This window comes from Pundamilia nyererei, unplaced genomic scaffold, assembly GCF_000239375.1.
Source record: "Pundamilia nyererei isolate P.nyererei 1_Seehausen unplaced genomic scaffold, PunNye1.0 scaffold00107, whole genome shotgun sequence".
NCBI classification, from domain to species: domain Eukaryota; kingdom Metazoa; phylum Chordata; class Actinopteri; order Cichliformes; family Cichlidae; genus Pundamilia; species Pundamilia nyererei.
In genome coordinates this window covers 1,367,883-1,383,017 of record NW_005187508.1, presented here as the reverse complement: position 1 = coordinate 1,383,017, position 15,135 = coordinate 1,367,883, and the positions used below count along the sequence as shown (strand labels likewise).

General features: G+C 40.7%; 1 protein-coding gene across 2 annotated transcripts in view; it reads left to right on the top strand.

Moving 5' to 3' along the window:
• Positions 1–15,135, top strand: part of klhl5 (kelch-like family member 5) — a 67,783-nt gene that overhangs the window by 45,009 nt on the left and 7,639 nt on the right. For both annotated transcript variants that reach the window (XM_005741153.1, XM_005741152.2), the window contains exons 3-11: positions 1,897–2,033; positions 3,539–3,735; positions 4,996–5,208; positions 10,064–10,250; positions 10,850–11,074; positions 11,903–11,978; positions 12,514–12,600; positions 14,106–14,180; positions 14,460–14,597. In XM_005741153.1, coding sequence (XP_005741210.1) covers positions 1,897–2,033; positions 3,539–3,735; positions 4,996–5,208; positions 10,064–10,250; positions 10,850–11,074; positions 11,903–11,978; positions 12,514–12,600; positions 14,106–14,180; positions 14,460–14,597 — 1,335 coding nt within the window. The remainder of the gene's footprint in view (positions 1–1,896; positions 2,034–3,538; positions 3,736–4,995; positions 5,209–10,063; positions 10,251–10,849; positions 11,075–11,902; positions 11,979–12,513; positions 12,601–14,105; positions 14,181–14,459; positions 14,598–15,135) is intronic.

Below are 15,135 nucleotides of genomic sequence, written 5' to 3'. Positions count from 1 at the left end.
GGGAAGATACCTGACTAGAATACTGGCAGAACGACTTCCTGCTGACTGTAGTGTATTTTTGACATCTTTGTCTGCACAATAAACGCACACGCACTTGCACACACGCTCACACAGCTCTTCTCTGCTTCAGGCTATCTGTCAAGGTCCCAGTGTCACACTCAGTAATGAGATTATACACATTCAGTGCATGCACACACTCATGTTCAAGTAGCCACAAACAAAGCCAGTTTAACATGTTAATATGAGTCACGAGTTTATGTCATCATTCAGGTCATGTTTGGGACTTTGCTTGAACAAACGTTCCGAATTATTTTTACGTTAATCAGTTAAACTGACTAGTTGCTGCACCTCAAAAGGTTTACTCGGGAGCCTTTTACTCAGATACATTTAGATCAGATATCAAAAATATATGTCAATGGCATTTTGCATCCTTCCTTGGAGGTTTCATGTGCAAAGGCATCTCTAGCAGGAAGTAAATATTCACCAACGAGTGCTGTTGTAATGCCTAGATGTTTGTGTGCCTGTGTGTAACTTTACAGTGGCACGAAAGGTTAATGGATTGTTGCAGAATGGAATTAATTAACTGTCTTCTTACAAGTGACCTTAAGATAATTTCTCTCTGTCCTTCATCTCACTTTCTTTCCATTACACTAGCTAACTTCTTCCTCAGACTTTCCTGCCACTAAATTTTACATTAACCTTGTCTTATTATAATCAAATTTCCCCTTCTTTTCTTTCTGTCTTCTTTCTTCTTTCTTTATCTCATCACTAGATTTGCTCATGTTTCTGTTCTCCTTTTTTTAACCAAGGGGTATGAGTGTGTGCAAAAAGATTAAGAAACTAGCAGTGGGTAAATTAAACACATATCTTATTCAAAGAGTAAAGTTACATCTTGAATTAATGTATACTATATAAATGAGGGGTGTCAAGCAAGGCCCAACTGAGCACACTGGATAGCATTGCAGAGGAGGGCTTCACTTTTGACTGGATCTGGCAGTACGATAGAAGGATTGTGTGGCAAGTCATTAAGAATGGATCATGAGAGAATCTTCCAAGCCAGAGGTCTGAATCATCATGAGTTAGGTTTTACAGTCTTATTACTGACACAGACTGTTCTGTACCACACTGAAGGAAGTCTAGAAACTGTGCCTGTGTATTTCTTTGAAAAGTTGTAGGTGCCGTCTCTTCTTTCTTAGACAGAAATCTGGCTGAATGTTGTTGAAATAGCATTTATGTTTCTTTAAAGATCTCAGGCTCTGCATCATTTGTTTTTTAAATGGATGGTTGATAAAGTATGTTTTTACACTGAAGGTCAGGGGACACTAGGTGTCCTTTTTAATCTCTACTGATGAAATAATTACTTTTTTTTCTTTACCATTTTCTGCACACACTGGTTTCTAACTCATTTTTTCCATCTCTAATATAAAGGTCTTTCAGCGACCTTCATTTTTAAAAGGAGATTATATAATGAGACCTTTACATTCCTAACTGCTACAGAAATCTCACCTGGTGCTGAAGTCTGACCAATTTCCTTATTCCTGTACACTTTAACACTTAACGTAAAGAGGTTAAAAGAGACAAATCAGTCGATTGGGACATTTAGGCTTTTACTGTGGCTGTATGTTAATATCAGATTGGAAGTTTCAGAAAGTTGAGGGGATTGTTTTTAACCAAAGGCATATGCTGTTTGACAATGCAACAAGCTTTATTTATTTTTATTCCTTGAGGTTTCTCCTCCTGTTTCATTCTTCAGATGGTTTTGTTGTGCCTCTTCTTTCTCTTTTCTGATCTGTGTTCTGACCCAATCCTGTCAGCGAGGTCAAAGTGAACTTTTTCTGTTGCTCCATTACAGCCATCCGTCTTCTGTGACTGATCCCTGACACTCTCTCCTCACAGGCTTGTCCTCTCATCTGTGTCTGACTACTTTGCTGCAATGTTCACCAGTGATGTGCGGGAAGCCAAGCAGGACGAGGTGAAGATGGAGGGTGTAGACCCTGATGCATTGTGGGTCCTGGTGCAATATGCATACACAGGTATATAGTGGTCAACTTCCCTTTTTCTTTTTAGAAAAACAGGATGATCTTTAAGAAGGAATTATTGTTTTTTTCTTCTCTGTAGTAAATAGTGCTTGGCTGTGTGGTTCTCTTCCATGTGCATGCACTGAATAGCAGCAAGACAAACCTACAGCATAGAACAGAACAGACATCAGTGACAGCATGCATGCCATCAGTTCAGTTACATACCATAAGAAGGAGGAGCTGAACTGGAAGCGGCTTGCAAAGTGGCTTGCAGAGGCAAAAGCATCTTTAAAGAGATTTGCAAATATGCTGCTGTGCCATTAGCGGATGTGGGTGGGCATTGACATCAGCTTTTATCACTTAACTCTATGTTCACGTTACTCTTTACGGATACATGGCCACTTCTTTTGTCATGATTTTGGAATTTTAAAAAAACATTAAATTGTCGACAAATGCACCAAATTCTCTATTTATATATTTATACAGCAGTACTCTGCTTTTATTTTTGATGATAGATCTCATAACACCCAGTATTCTTAGAATATTTCACTTCCAGTAAATATTCATTATCTCTAGTTCAGTACACACAACCTGTTGTCTAGATGAAGATGATCTGAACGCTGTGTGTACATTCTTCATAGTTCATAGTTTGATAGTAGTTTTGGCACTGTTGGCAGATTCGGAGTCCTGCAGGAAAAGGAAAACAGCATCTCCATAAAGCCTGTCAGCAGATGGATGCTTGAAGTGCTCTAAAACCTCCTCGTAGAGGGCTGTGGTGCCTTCACATTAGAAATGCTGCAGACAGTTGCTGCAGTCTTCTCAAGACTTCAGTGTGCGGTGCATCCTGATGCATTGACACTAGCTTCAGTCCACTCCTTGTGAAGCTGTTCAAAGTTCTTCAATCAACTTTTCTCTCCTCAAACTGCACTCATCCCTGTTGCTTGTGCACCTCTTCATTCCACACCTTTCCTCTCAGTACTCTGAGTAGCCAGTCTTTTCAGCAATGACCTTCTGTGGCTTATCCTCCTTTTGGGGGGTGGAAATGATCATCATCTCATCACCATCTAGAAATTGTGCTCCAGCATCAGTATATACAAATATAAATGCATCAATACAATATACAAAATATACATGCAAAATGCAAAAGTGAACTGTGTGGTTAGTCCGTTGTATACTCCATTACAGAGAGTATGAAGACATGCTAGGATTAACAGACCAGGTCCTGTACAGTACTCTGCAAGATCTAAATTATGCAAACAAGCACCAACATTACTGTGAGCTCAACATTTATTAATGGCTAAGATCTCCAGGAAGTATTTTCTAGCTGCCTTTACATTTTCTATGTTAACTAAATATTTAATGATTATTCTCTTTTTAAAAAGATGAACACATGTGATCTTGTTGCAGTACTGCAGATCTCTTAAATAACATTAAGTCTCATTATTTCCATTTTTTTATGACGTTTTAAATTCTCTTTCTTCACCATCTTGCTCCTCTGCTCTTCCCTTCATGTCATCCAGGCCGTCTTGAGTTGAGGGAAGACACCATTGAGTCTCTGTTGTCAGCCTCCTGCCTGCTGCAGTTGTCATCTGTAGTTCAGGCTTGCTGTTCCTTCCTCATGAAGCAGCTCCACCCCTCCAACTGTCTCGGCATCCGCTCCTATGCTGATGCTCAGGGCTGCCATGACCTGCATCGGGCTGCTCACGCCTACACCATGGTGGGTACAAAGCCAGTTCACATCTTTGTATACCTCCCCTGCTTGTAGAATCACCACACGAAAATGAATGAAAAGACTGCTTTGGGAAACGCAGTGCTGGAAATGATGTTGCAGATCTAGGTAGATTGCAACTCTTTAACAGTGACATGTAAAAACAATTAAGAGGATTCTTTCACCTTTAACCTCAGTACAGCTTTATTCAGTAAGACTCCAGTCACCCCCAGCCTTCATCTTATTCTTGGTAACAAATTGGCTCCTCATTCACACAGCACCACAATCATTATTGCCACAATGGCTGTTTTTCTGCACAGAGTTGCTATGGTGACGGTGAAATAGCTCCTTCATCGACTTGATTATTCTTTTTCTTGTTCTCTTGTTTTTTTGTGTGGTTTTTTTTTTTTACATGCCTCATTTTTCATCCAGCGTCACTCTGCGTGTCTGTCTCTGTCTGTAGTACTGTTCCTCTCTTTTTCTCTCCAGTTCTCTGTAAGTGGATTATTGTTAAGGTTTAATCTCGGGTAATTATGTCATAAAGGTGGCTTTCTTTGGGTGTGACTGTCAGTGTCTGTAATTCACTCTCAAACACACGTTCAGACTCACAAAGCTTACAGGATTATTGCAGTCTTTGTGTAAGAGCTAAACAAGAATGACTTCGACACTGCTTAGATTCCTACCTTTTTATTCAGGTCACATTTTTTTCTGTTTTTTCTTTTAATTTTACAGATGGTAGAAATATGTTGAGAGTTTTTTTTTTTTTTTTACATCTAATGAGAAATAAGCTTTCACAAGATTGTGATCAGCTGTAGCTTGTTGGACTGTTTGACAAAAACACGCAGGGAAATCTGCAATTTAAGGAGCTGCAAATAGACTAAGCAATTAATCAGTTCATTTAGCAAATAACTGTCAGATTAACCGATTACACTCATTAATTTTTGTCACATCATCTCTTCCCGTCTTGTGACTCAATAGATCTCATATTTTCTCATCCAGATCCCCTTTTGCAGCTTTTCCTCTCAATTTTTATCTGACCTTTCTCAAGCTGTAATTTCCTCCTCTTTTTTCCTCCCTCCACTTGTATTCTTCAAACCCTTAATCCCTTTTCTCTCTCCTCTCAAATCCTCTCTGCTGTTCTTCTTCTTTTTCTTTTTTTTTGCAATGCATTATTCATCTATTCTAACCCCCTCCCCCCACTTCTGTCTTTCTCTTCCAGTCCATCTCATCCATCCTTCAGTTTTACTCTAACCTTCTTTGCACCCCCAGGAGCACTTTCTGGAGGTGGTTGGAGGCCAGGAGTTCCTCCTACTACCAGTGGAGGAGATGGAAAGGCTCCTCACATCTGATGAGATTAACGTGCCGGATGAGGAAACCGTGGTTACGTCTTTACTAACCTGGGTCCGTCATGACGCTTCCACTCGACAACGCCACCTACCCCGGCTGCTGGCTCATATCAGACTCCCGCTGCTGCAACCACAGGTGAGAGCGTCAAAGAGGTAAATGTCACTGGTTACCAAGAAAATTAAAATGGTAAGATTTAACAAACAGATGCACAATACAGAGATCCTGGTGAAAATTCAATTAATTATCAGAGTTGCATTAATAAGTAGACCCGGCAGCTCTGAAAGGGAATAAACTTAACATTGCATAAGCTTATCAAAGGCGTAAACATCGGATAATGCTGCTCTGTGTACTTTGATTAGATGTGTTACTGTTTGATCACAAGCGTTTCCTGACAAAATTTAGACCTTTTAGATCTCCAAACAAAAGAAAATTGCTCAATGGGTAAACATGAATTTTATAGTTAAAAAAATACATTTTGCTTTCGAATCAAATTTAGACATACACAGACAATTAGACGTGTCTGTTTAAAGGCTAACAACTGGTCAACCAGATTTAGCCGTGAACACGACATGTCTCGATGTGCGGCGCTTCATGGGTTTCTTCGAATAAAAATATATTAATCGCCGTTAGCTAACAAAGAGCACATTGTGTTTATATTGTGTTGTTGACCATTTCACTCAGCGTGCTGCATTAGTCTTTGCTTTTCAAAGCTAGAACTGCATGAATATTTTATTGATTTTATTTTGGGAGATGTCAAAGATGCTTATGTCCTCATATGTGTAACAGCAAAGTACACGGTTGGAGTGTGCATCTGTCTCCCCCCTGACGGTGTGCTGGCCAAATTTAACTCGTCCTTTTTTTCTCTCCTCTCGGGCCTCTTGGTTATAATCTGTCTCTCTGTCTCACTGTCCTCTTCAGACAGCTGGGGACCATAACCATTACTCTGTCAGGTGTGTCATAGCTCTATGTGCTGTCTAGTATGTGTGGCAGGTATCTGACTTATACTGTAATGCTCAGAAGTTTTTGTGCTAAGCAGAACTTCACTTACTGCCCAGGGCTACAGGCATAATCAGACACACACTTTTTAAAACCTTAATTAACTGTGATATCTCTCGTAACTGCAGCTAAATTATCTGTTCTCTTCATCTCCCTTATCACCAATTTCCCTCTGTCCCCCCTCAGGTCTTTCCATTATCTCTGTCAGCATCTATACATCGCCCTGTTTTTGTTCTTTGGCACTTTATAGCATGAACAGCTCAGATATATGGCTTCGCCCCGGTCAGCTGAAATCACAAGTAGCTGTAACATGTAACCAGGGAAGAAGATGGATGGCAGAGGGGTAAAGCAGCAGAGTGGCAACAGAGCAGAGAGACTGAAAGCAAAAGAGGCACAGAGCCAAGGGTTGATTTTTACCTTTACCAGTGTATCATGTGTGACAGCTCCTCCCCCACCGCCACCATGACAAACTGACAAATAAGCCAGCATTCAGGATCCTCACGAGCTGTGAAATGCCAATAGAGTGAAACATAAACCTCACACAGACAACCGATCAATATTCATCAGCCAATTAGTTAGCTCTCTATCTAGGCCACCATGTTATTATTCATCAAGAGGATGTCAATTCACCAGATGAAATGTTTTAATTCCCGATCCCTGTTCCCACTCATACACATTCACATATATATTCTTCATCTAATCTCCTCAGAAGTGCATCAGCCTGACGGTACACACCAAACAGCTGTATGACAGCTTGTACAATATCTGTGACCAGTGGAAATTTAGCGCTTTTAGGCAGGATGACAACCGACAAGCAGGTCTGATGGAGCATGTTGGCAGCTGAAGCCTACGTGGGTGTCTTCATCTGTTGGGTTTATCTAGGCACAAACCCCGCTGGAACACAAGACACTCAACTGCACGACAAAACAAGGCAAGAAGGTGCTCTCTGTGTCAGCCAAAGTTGAGGAAAAGATTCCTTCACCTGAACTCAGCTCACTTCAACTGATTCCTTCGCTACAGCCCTTTTTATTGTCACATACAAGAATATGCAATTACAAATACACGTGACATTCTTAAGCAGGAATATGAACAACATCAGCGTCCGTATTCTGTGTGTGTGTGTGTGTGTGTGTGTGTGTAGGTGCATGTGTATGCGTTTGTTTCCAGCCATACTATATGACCTTTCAATGAACTTAACCTGTATGTATGGGGTATGCAGAAAAGCAGAAGTAAGCGTCTTGCTAAATGATGATGTGCAGCCACTTGGACACAGTTCACAAGAATTGGTAATCCTTCTACACTATTTGTCAGAATTTAATAAAACTTGCACATGATGATCACTTAATAGGCCTTCACCCAAATTATCCTCATGGTGATAAATTAACATATTCCAGGCACGTTTTTATAAGAACTGTTAGTCCTATTTTTTGGGTCAGATTAGTGAACCAAGATTAGTTTGCTCTGGATATGACCGTTTGCGAGCCTATTTGACTTCTTTGTTGGGTTTTAATTCTTATTAGTTTGTACAGTGCTGCCAGCAAAGCATCATTTTCTTTCTGTAATTCTTCTCTCTAACATTCACACCCTGACGAATGTGTCAGGAGTGACTCAGGGTTCAGTATCTTGTCCAGTGTCTGACTGTGATTGAACTACTAGCCTTCTGATTGGTAGATGACCTGCTCTATATCCTGAGCCATAACGACCCCAGCACCTTACTGTGAAGCCACGATTATAGAAAAAATTAGACTGCAAAGCTCTTCAGATGATCTGACAACAGTTGAGTAAATTAATGAACACAGCCACAGCCAGTTTATTTCAGTAATAGTAAAGTAATGGCAAAAACCAATGCAGCCTACCAAAAATAGTGCAAAGTCTTCTCCCAAGACAGGCACAGCTTGCTGCTTGTAATCTGGAGAAAAAAATATAAATGTAAGTTTCTCTATGTGATATCTCAGGAAGCAAAATTGGCAGTGTAGACCAGGGAGAAGAATTAAAATGAGATTTTATTTTTCTGTCATGGAAATTCAGTAAAACACTTCCCCTTGTTTTGTTTTTTAATTTTTAACAACACTACAAGGTCAGAGCACTAGTGAAAAGATGCTATTATATTTATCATGGTGTGCCTTGGCTCTTAATATGTTTATAAGAATATGGATTACTGCAAACCTGAATCGAGATGTATTATATATTTAAAAGCCCGCCTTCCAACAACACGATGCTAAAAAAACAAATGTTGTAAATCTAATACGACAGTGCTAATATGCTAGTTTATTTCACAGGTATAATGTTTACTTACACTTAGATTTTCACTTTAATACGTGAGGATGCCAGCATTTTTTTTTAGCACTGAATGAGTTCATTTCTTGTATTTTTTAGTGCTAAATACAAGATATGGTACAAGTATTGGAAAAAGTAAATATACAGCTAAAATGATGGCACTAAAATGAAAGAGACTGTGGCTACCATGACTGTATGTGGAAAAAATGTCATGGCTGTACGCCCAGTAGTTCCTGAGATATTACAGTCAGGCCTAAAACCAGTGAACTGCCTCAAAGGACAACATTAAATCTGAAATGATTAAAATTGTATATTAAATTATTTGCATAGCAGTATTGTTTGTAAGTTGTGTTTTGTGGGAATTTGTGCAGTGGTATGGTGTTCACAAAAAGTCAAGATGGAGAGGACAGCTAGAGCAAGAGCACATCCAGCAACAGGGACACGCATAAGGAATAAAAAATGTGCGTAGCTGGAAGATGTGTGTATGAGAGTGTGCCTATTTTTTTTTTTTTAGAAGAAGACAGAGCCCATGCTGCCCCTCTCTCTCTCTCTCTCAAGCGTGAGCTGAAACAGAGAAGATAACACAAGTTTCTCTCTGCCCACTGTGAGGTAAAGAGAGGACGGAGAGGACAAGGTGGGACGCCTGCAGCAAGCTGTCTTATCTCATCCTCCACATTCAGTCCTTCACAGAGAGATGTATAAATACCACCGGAGAGGACAAACACTATTTTTTTTTCGATCTGTCCGTTTTTTTAACACACATGCACATGAATGAATGCGCAAATAGGGTTCGCCGTAATTTGTCCCTCAGTGATTGTACGCAGTAGAAGTGTGGGTTCACCCTGGTGTGTAAGCTGCTTATCCATTTACCATGCCTGCTTTACGCTCTCCACGTCTGGCGGGGGGGAAATTGATTTTATATTCAGTGACCAAGTTGAATTATTTGAGCTGAATGTTATTTGTGTTGGTGGGAATTATGGAGGAGAACACAGAAAATAAATGAGAGGGTAAAAATAATAATCTCTTTCCTCTTCTTTTTTATTTATCTTCTAGTTCTTCCATTATACCTGCTCTCTGTGATTGAATCTAAGTGACTGTCTGAACATGCGGGACAAAAACAGAGATGCAGGCATTCTCAAAGTCTAACCTAAAATGACTTCGAAATTCACACACACACAAACACACAAACACATACCTATCTAAATGTAAATCGTGTATTCCCCCCCATGCTTCAGGGAAAACTTGATTCTCACTACCATGCCTCTCACAGGCAGCAGTTTCCTCAGGATGTGTTTTCAGGAACAGGCTGTGGATTGCTGCAGCTCCTGGGTATTTGTGTGTCTGTGTCTTTGCGCACGTGTGTGTGTGTGTGTGTGATTGTAGATGAGGTTATAGGGTGTGGAGAGCTGATGAGATGTTGAGGGCAGATTAGTTCTCTAGTGTGTCAGATGATCAGTGTGTGCGTGGTCTCGTGTGCGAGAGCGCATTAATGGTTGTTGGTCTGATCTCATCTAATCTCTCAATGAGAGAGAGCAGCCTTCTTTCGGCTCTTGAACCTCCTCAATCAGCGATAACATCGCAGCCAACATGTCCCTGCACCCATACTGATGTAGCACATGCGTGTGCCCTCCATATATTCCAGCTGCAGCTGTCACATGATTCTGCGTGTTGATGCCTTTGCTTTTTTTTCTCATTTCTTTTTTGCATGTGTCTGTAGTTCCTAGCGGACCTTGAGAGCAACCCTCTCCTCCGGGAGAGTGTAGAGTGCCAACGCCTCCTGATGGAGGGGATGAAGTATCACCTTTTACCCCAGCGTCGGCCCCTGCTTCAGAGCCCCCGCACTCGGCCTCGCAAGGCCACCGTAGGGGCCATGTTCGCTGTGGGTGGCATGGATGCTACGAAAGGTACAACAGCATCTCACATCCAGACACAGGTGATGCTGTGGTAGAGGAGGACTGAGCTTACAGTTAAACTGTGACAAATGCTACAAACTGAGAGTCGGTAACTTCCATTTAGAAAAGCTTTGTTCTGATTGATGCCCATTACAAACAGAAGATTTCAATAGATGGGGCATCTCTGCTCACAGCCACAGCTGACATTACCATATTAAGGGTATTCCTTCACTAAACAGGCTGTTTAGGGTAATCTGAAGGTTTTTTTTGCTTAAAGTAATTACTTGTACATTTGCTGACCGCATGTGTAGTTTGAGGAACCGAGTCGGTTCTACAGGAAGTAAGGACAAGCCTAATAGGTTCACCTTAATAGCTTAACAGATTCCACATTAATGAGCAGCTCCTTTAGTTCTACCTTTAAATGAAATATTGAGCATCAGTGTCAACAGGTTTAACACTATCCTACAACTGTGAGAAAGCGTTATCAAGAAGGTGCAAGTTTGAATTGTTTTTTTAATGCATAAAAGGACAAAGTGTGAAAAAGTACAGTTTAGAGAGTTTCAGAATTAATAGCACGTACTTCTTCTTCTTTCTTTTTTTTTTTTTTTCAGGTGCCACGACTATTGAGCAGTATTGTTTACGTCGAGACACCTGGAGGCAGGTTGCCACCATGAGTGGACGGAGACTACAGTTTGGTGTAGCAGTCCTCGACGGGCGTCTCTATGTAGTTGGAGGGCGAGACGGACTCAAGACACTCAACACTGTGGAGTGTTACAACCCACACAGCAAAACCTGGAGCGTCATGCCCCCCATGTCCACACACAGGCATGGCCTAGGTGAGGGCAGTTTGACAACTTATATTTTCTTTTATTTTTGCTTTAGATTTTGAATTTTGAGTCAAGAAGGTAGGTGTCCTGTTTGGGCTGTATTTATACTTTATCTCAAATTTAGTTGCCGTCGATACACTCCTGCATGTCTTCACTTTGTGCTGTTCTATAAACTGGACTTTACCTTACAAATTTTGATCAAAACAGAAGCTTAGATGCACCTTACAGACACACCCTGCTCCATTGTGGATAAACTGTGTCCCAAAGATATTAAGCACTGTGATATAAAAGTAAAGTTTTGAAGAAAAAAATATTTGGTTATGAAATTGGATTCAATCCTTAAAACGTTGTCCTTACACTTGCTTCCTAACGCAATAAAGTGACAAAAAAGAGCAACTCAACTGCAGCGGATCAGCAGATTCGGTGCCACGGCTCAAGAACACTTCAGCAGGCTGGTTTGAGCCCATGTTTCTCATTTGAAAGGCATCTCCCCACTCGCAGCAGTGTCCTGCTATTACTATAACAACATTTGATAAGGCGTGCTGTGCTGTTTTATTGTGTTTACGAAAGTGTGCAAGTGTGTGAACCGTGGTGGGTTTTCAAACACATCTGGCAGCACAGATGTTTAGGCAGATAAATCCCTGAAGTACAGAGGTTTCAACATGCTGCTAACTCTACATGCCTAATGCCCTGGGTGTAGTTGCACACACACATAAAAACTAACACCTCTTGTCCTAAAAGTATGATGCTTTATATGTGTGATGCTTTGCTTATCCTGGCTGATTTGGTTTTGAGAAGTTTTCATGATTTAATAGTACGTGTGTTTATCTTCTGCAGGTGTGGCTGTTCTAGAGGGACCCATGTATGCAGTAGGAGGACATGATGGCTGGAGTTACCTCAGTACAGTGGAAAGGTGCAAAATAACTTCACACTGCTGTTTTTTTCTGTGATATCAACCCAGCTTAAAGGGTCAATTCATCCAAATTATTAAATAGTGTCACTTACTTTGTCTGGTAGTTAGTCATATGGGTAAACTTGGGTTTGTATGACCAGGTTTTGCTGTTCATATCCCTGCTTTTTTATACTGTTTTTCTGTGGAGAAACGGCTGTCTCTCTTTAAAATGACATTTTACTGTTGACAGATATTTTGATTCCCTTCTTAAACATTACATATTTCATTATTGGTAAGGCCTAGGTCACATTGGGTTGCAACCACTGGTCACGAGGAAAAAATGGACGTTTCCTGAGCAGTTAGTGAGGGTTGTTTGAGTTTGATGGTAGCTGCTGTGAAATGATTGCTAAAGCCCCACTCACACATTTTTCCCTAGTGACTGGAGGTTGCCAGGGAGTTGCTGACCGGTCTCTAGCCTGTGTGACTGAGACCTTAGAGATACAGGTTTTTATGCTGTGCCTTGAGCAGGATTGAGAAATTACACTGTGTCTGTCAGGTGGGACCCTCAAGGACGCCAGTGGAGCTTTGTTGCAAGCATGGTTACACCTAGAAGCACAGTGGGAGTAGCTGTTCTCAATGGCAAGTAAGTGATCTCACAATTCCCCTCAGGTAAAAAGTTACTCAGATTTGCTTGTTCTAAGTTATATTAAGTGCATTCAATATTAGCGCATCTGTTTTAGCACAAAACACAGCTTTGGCCGTTTGTTATGGAGTGTAGACGTTTTGGTTTTGGAATTAGCATTTTGCATCTGTTACACATAGCGAGCCATATAATTTGTTAGTTAATTCAAGTTTAAAGGGCTCCAAAAGGCATCAACATCACAAACGCAGTGTAAAGGGCCATTTCAGGTGAAGCCAATTAGGCAATCATTGACCGTGTAGGGACACCTGTCTGTCAAAGAGGGCCCTAATTGTTGCCCCTGATGTGTTGCTGTGGACATTTGGAAGTAGCAGAATGCAACCTCAATTGAAATATAGATGTAAATATAAAAAAAATAAACTAAGATGCTCAAAGTGCAGCGTTAAATTACATATTTCAAAGTTAAATAGTACCAATACAGACAAGATACTACAAATGAATCATAGTGCAGGCGCCAGGGGGGTTAAAATGTGATATTCTATATTTATTTGAATGACTTTAAGCAAAAGTATCTGCCAGCTAAGCTTGAAGCCAGTGTTACCAGCTGCTGATATTTCTCTCAAAAATCAAATAAAAAATAATTTTATGCAAGATGTGACTTGATACGTGTGGCATAAAGAGAAGATTTTGTAAATATTTTGTCATTTGAGAAACGTGAGACCTGAAACCTTCACAATCTCGCTCTTTGTTTGGAAGATAAAAGTGTTACGTTTATACTACTGTCACTTCCCACCTTCTTCTGTAAGACACGTGAGGCCGTAATGGAAAGCATAACAATATTCATTCACACACATGCACACACAGACGAACATTTATTTAAATAGCTGGATTTAATAAGGCTTTAGGGCTTTTAGTGCCTCGCTGGCCAAAGAATTGGAAGTTATTAGAACCAAATATTGCATGTTGTTTTTATTATTCAGGGCCTCAGAGACAGTGAAATGCTTTATAGATGCTAATTAATACAGAAGCAACGGCTAACCTTGCCCAGCAGTTTTGTGTGTGTGTGTGTGTTAGTGTGTGTGTGAGCATTGCTGTGTGCTTTGGTGAGTGTGTCATGTACTATATGTGCTGTGTACTCTCAGAGCGCTTTGCCTGATGGAACTCATTACTTGCTTGACTGGCCCCGTTTCATTTTTTTCTTTACCGTCCCAACTTCACATCCATGGACACACACACACACACACACACACACACACACACACACACACACACACAAGGACACACACACAGACTGACTGCTCAGGGTTGTGTTGCACCAAGAGTGATGGCTGATTGATTTTTCCCACCTCATTTTGCCCTCAAAAAAACCTTCACAAGCTACACACACAGACACACACATATGCCTGTCTTCCACCTTGTACCATCTGCTTCAGTGTCACTAAATTGAAAAGGGACTTCCAGAGTCCAGAAATGTTCAGAGGGATAACACCATCTTCCCTCTTCCTCAGATTGTATGCAGTAGGAGGTCGTGACGGCTCATCCTGCCTGCGTTCAGTGGAGTGTTTCGACCCCCACACCAACAGGTCAGAGATCGGGGACTTCATCTGTCAGCAACTAATTGCTGTCTCCTATTTTGTTTCCTGTCTACATGTTCCTCTAGTGAAGCGCTTCTTCCTGTTAGGTTATTTACCCACAGATCAAAGGAGACTAGTAACCCTCACAGGATGTTAGAACAGACAACACTGAAAAAAGCTTGTCATGTACTTTGATTAAGGTCTACTGGAAGGACTGGAAAGAGTAAAGTAATTTTCAAACAATATGTTTCCCTCTCCTTTTTTTCTAACTGTATTCTTCATTTTTAGGTGGAGTGGTTGTGCCCCTATGGCTAAAAGGCGTGGAGGTGTGGGCGTGGCCACGTGGCACGGGTTCCTGTACGCCATCGGAGGCCACGATGCTCCGGCGTCATCCCTGGCATCTCGGTTAAGTGATTGTGTGGAGAGGTGAGTCCACATTTATGAATGTGTTTGCTTGATTTGAAATATGCTAAAGTATTGTGGTGCTTATAATGTGTCTGTCATACAGTGGCAGCGTTTGTAAAATTAATGGAAAGATTTTAGTGTCTTTTGAATCCTCATTGCAATGTGCAGAATTATTACTCATTAATCTTGCTAATGAAGATACTAAATGGGAGCAGGGTTTGACCTTGATTTAGTATTGTGTGTATTATAATTGAGTGTAAGACTACTGTCAGCGCATCAAAAAGAAAGGACATTTGAATCTCTGCTCAAGGACAAAGATGCAGCTGCTTACATGAACAAATGAACCGGACAGTGCACCACACTTTGGCTTTGGTAGTGGGAAAACAAATGTGATAAAGAAATCACAACAAAGATTTGTGTTCTTGACTTTTCTACCACAGTGTTTGATTGTTTTTAACAGTTTTGGTTGTAAAATCGTAGAAACGTGCTGATTTCAATTATTGGATTTTTTGGAGGATGTATTTTATGATTCATTATTATTATTATTATTATTATTATT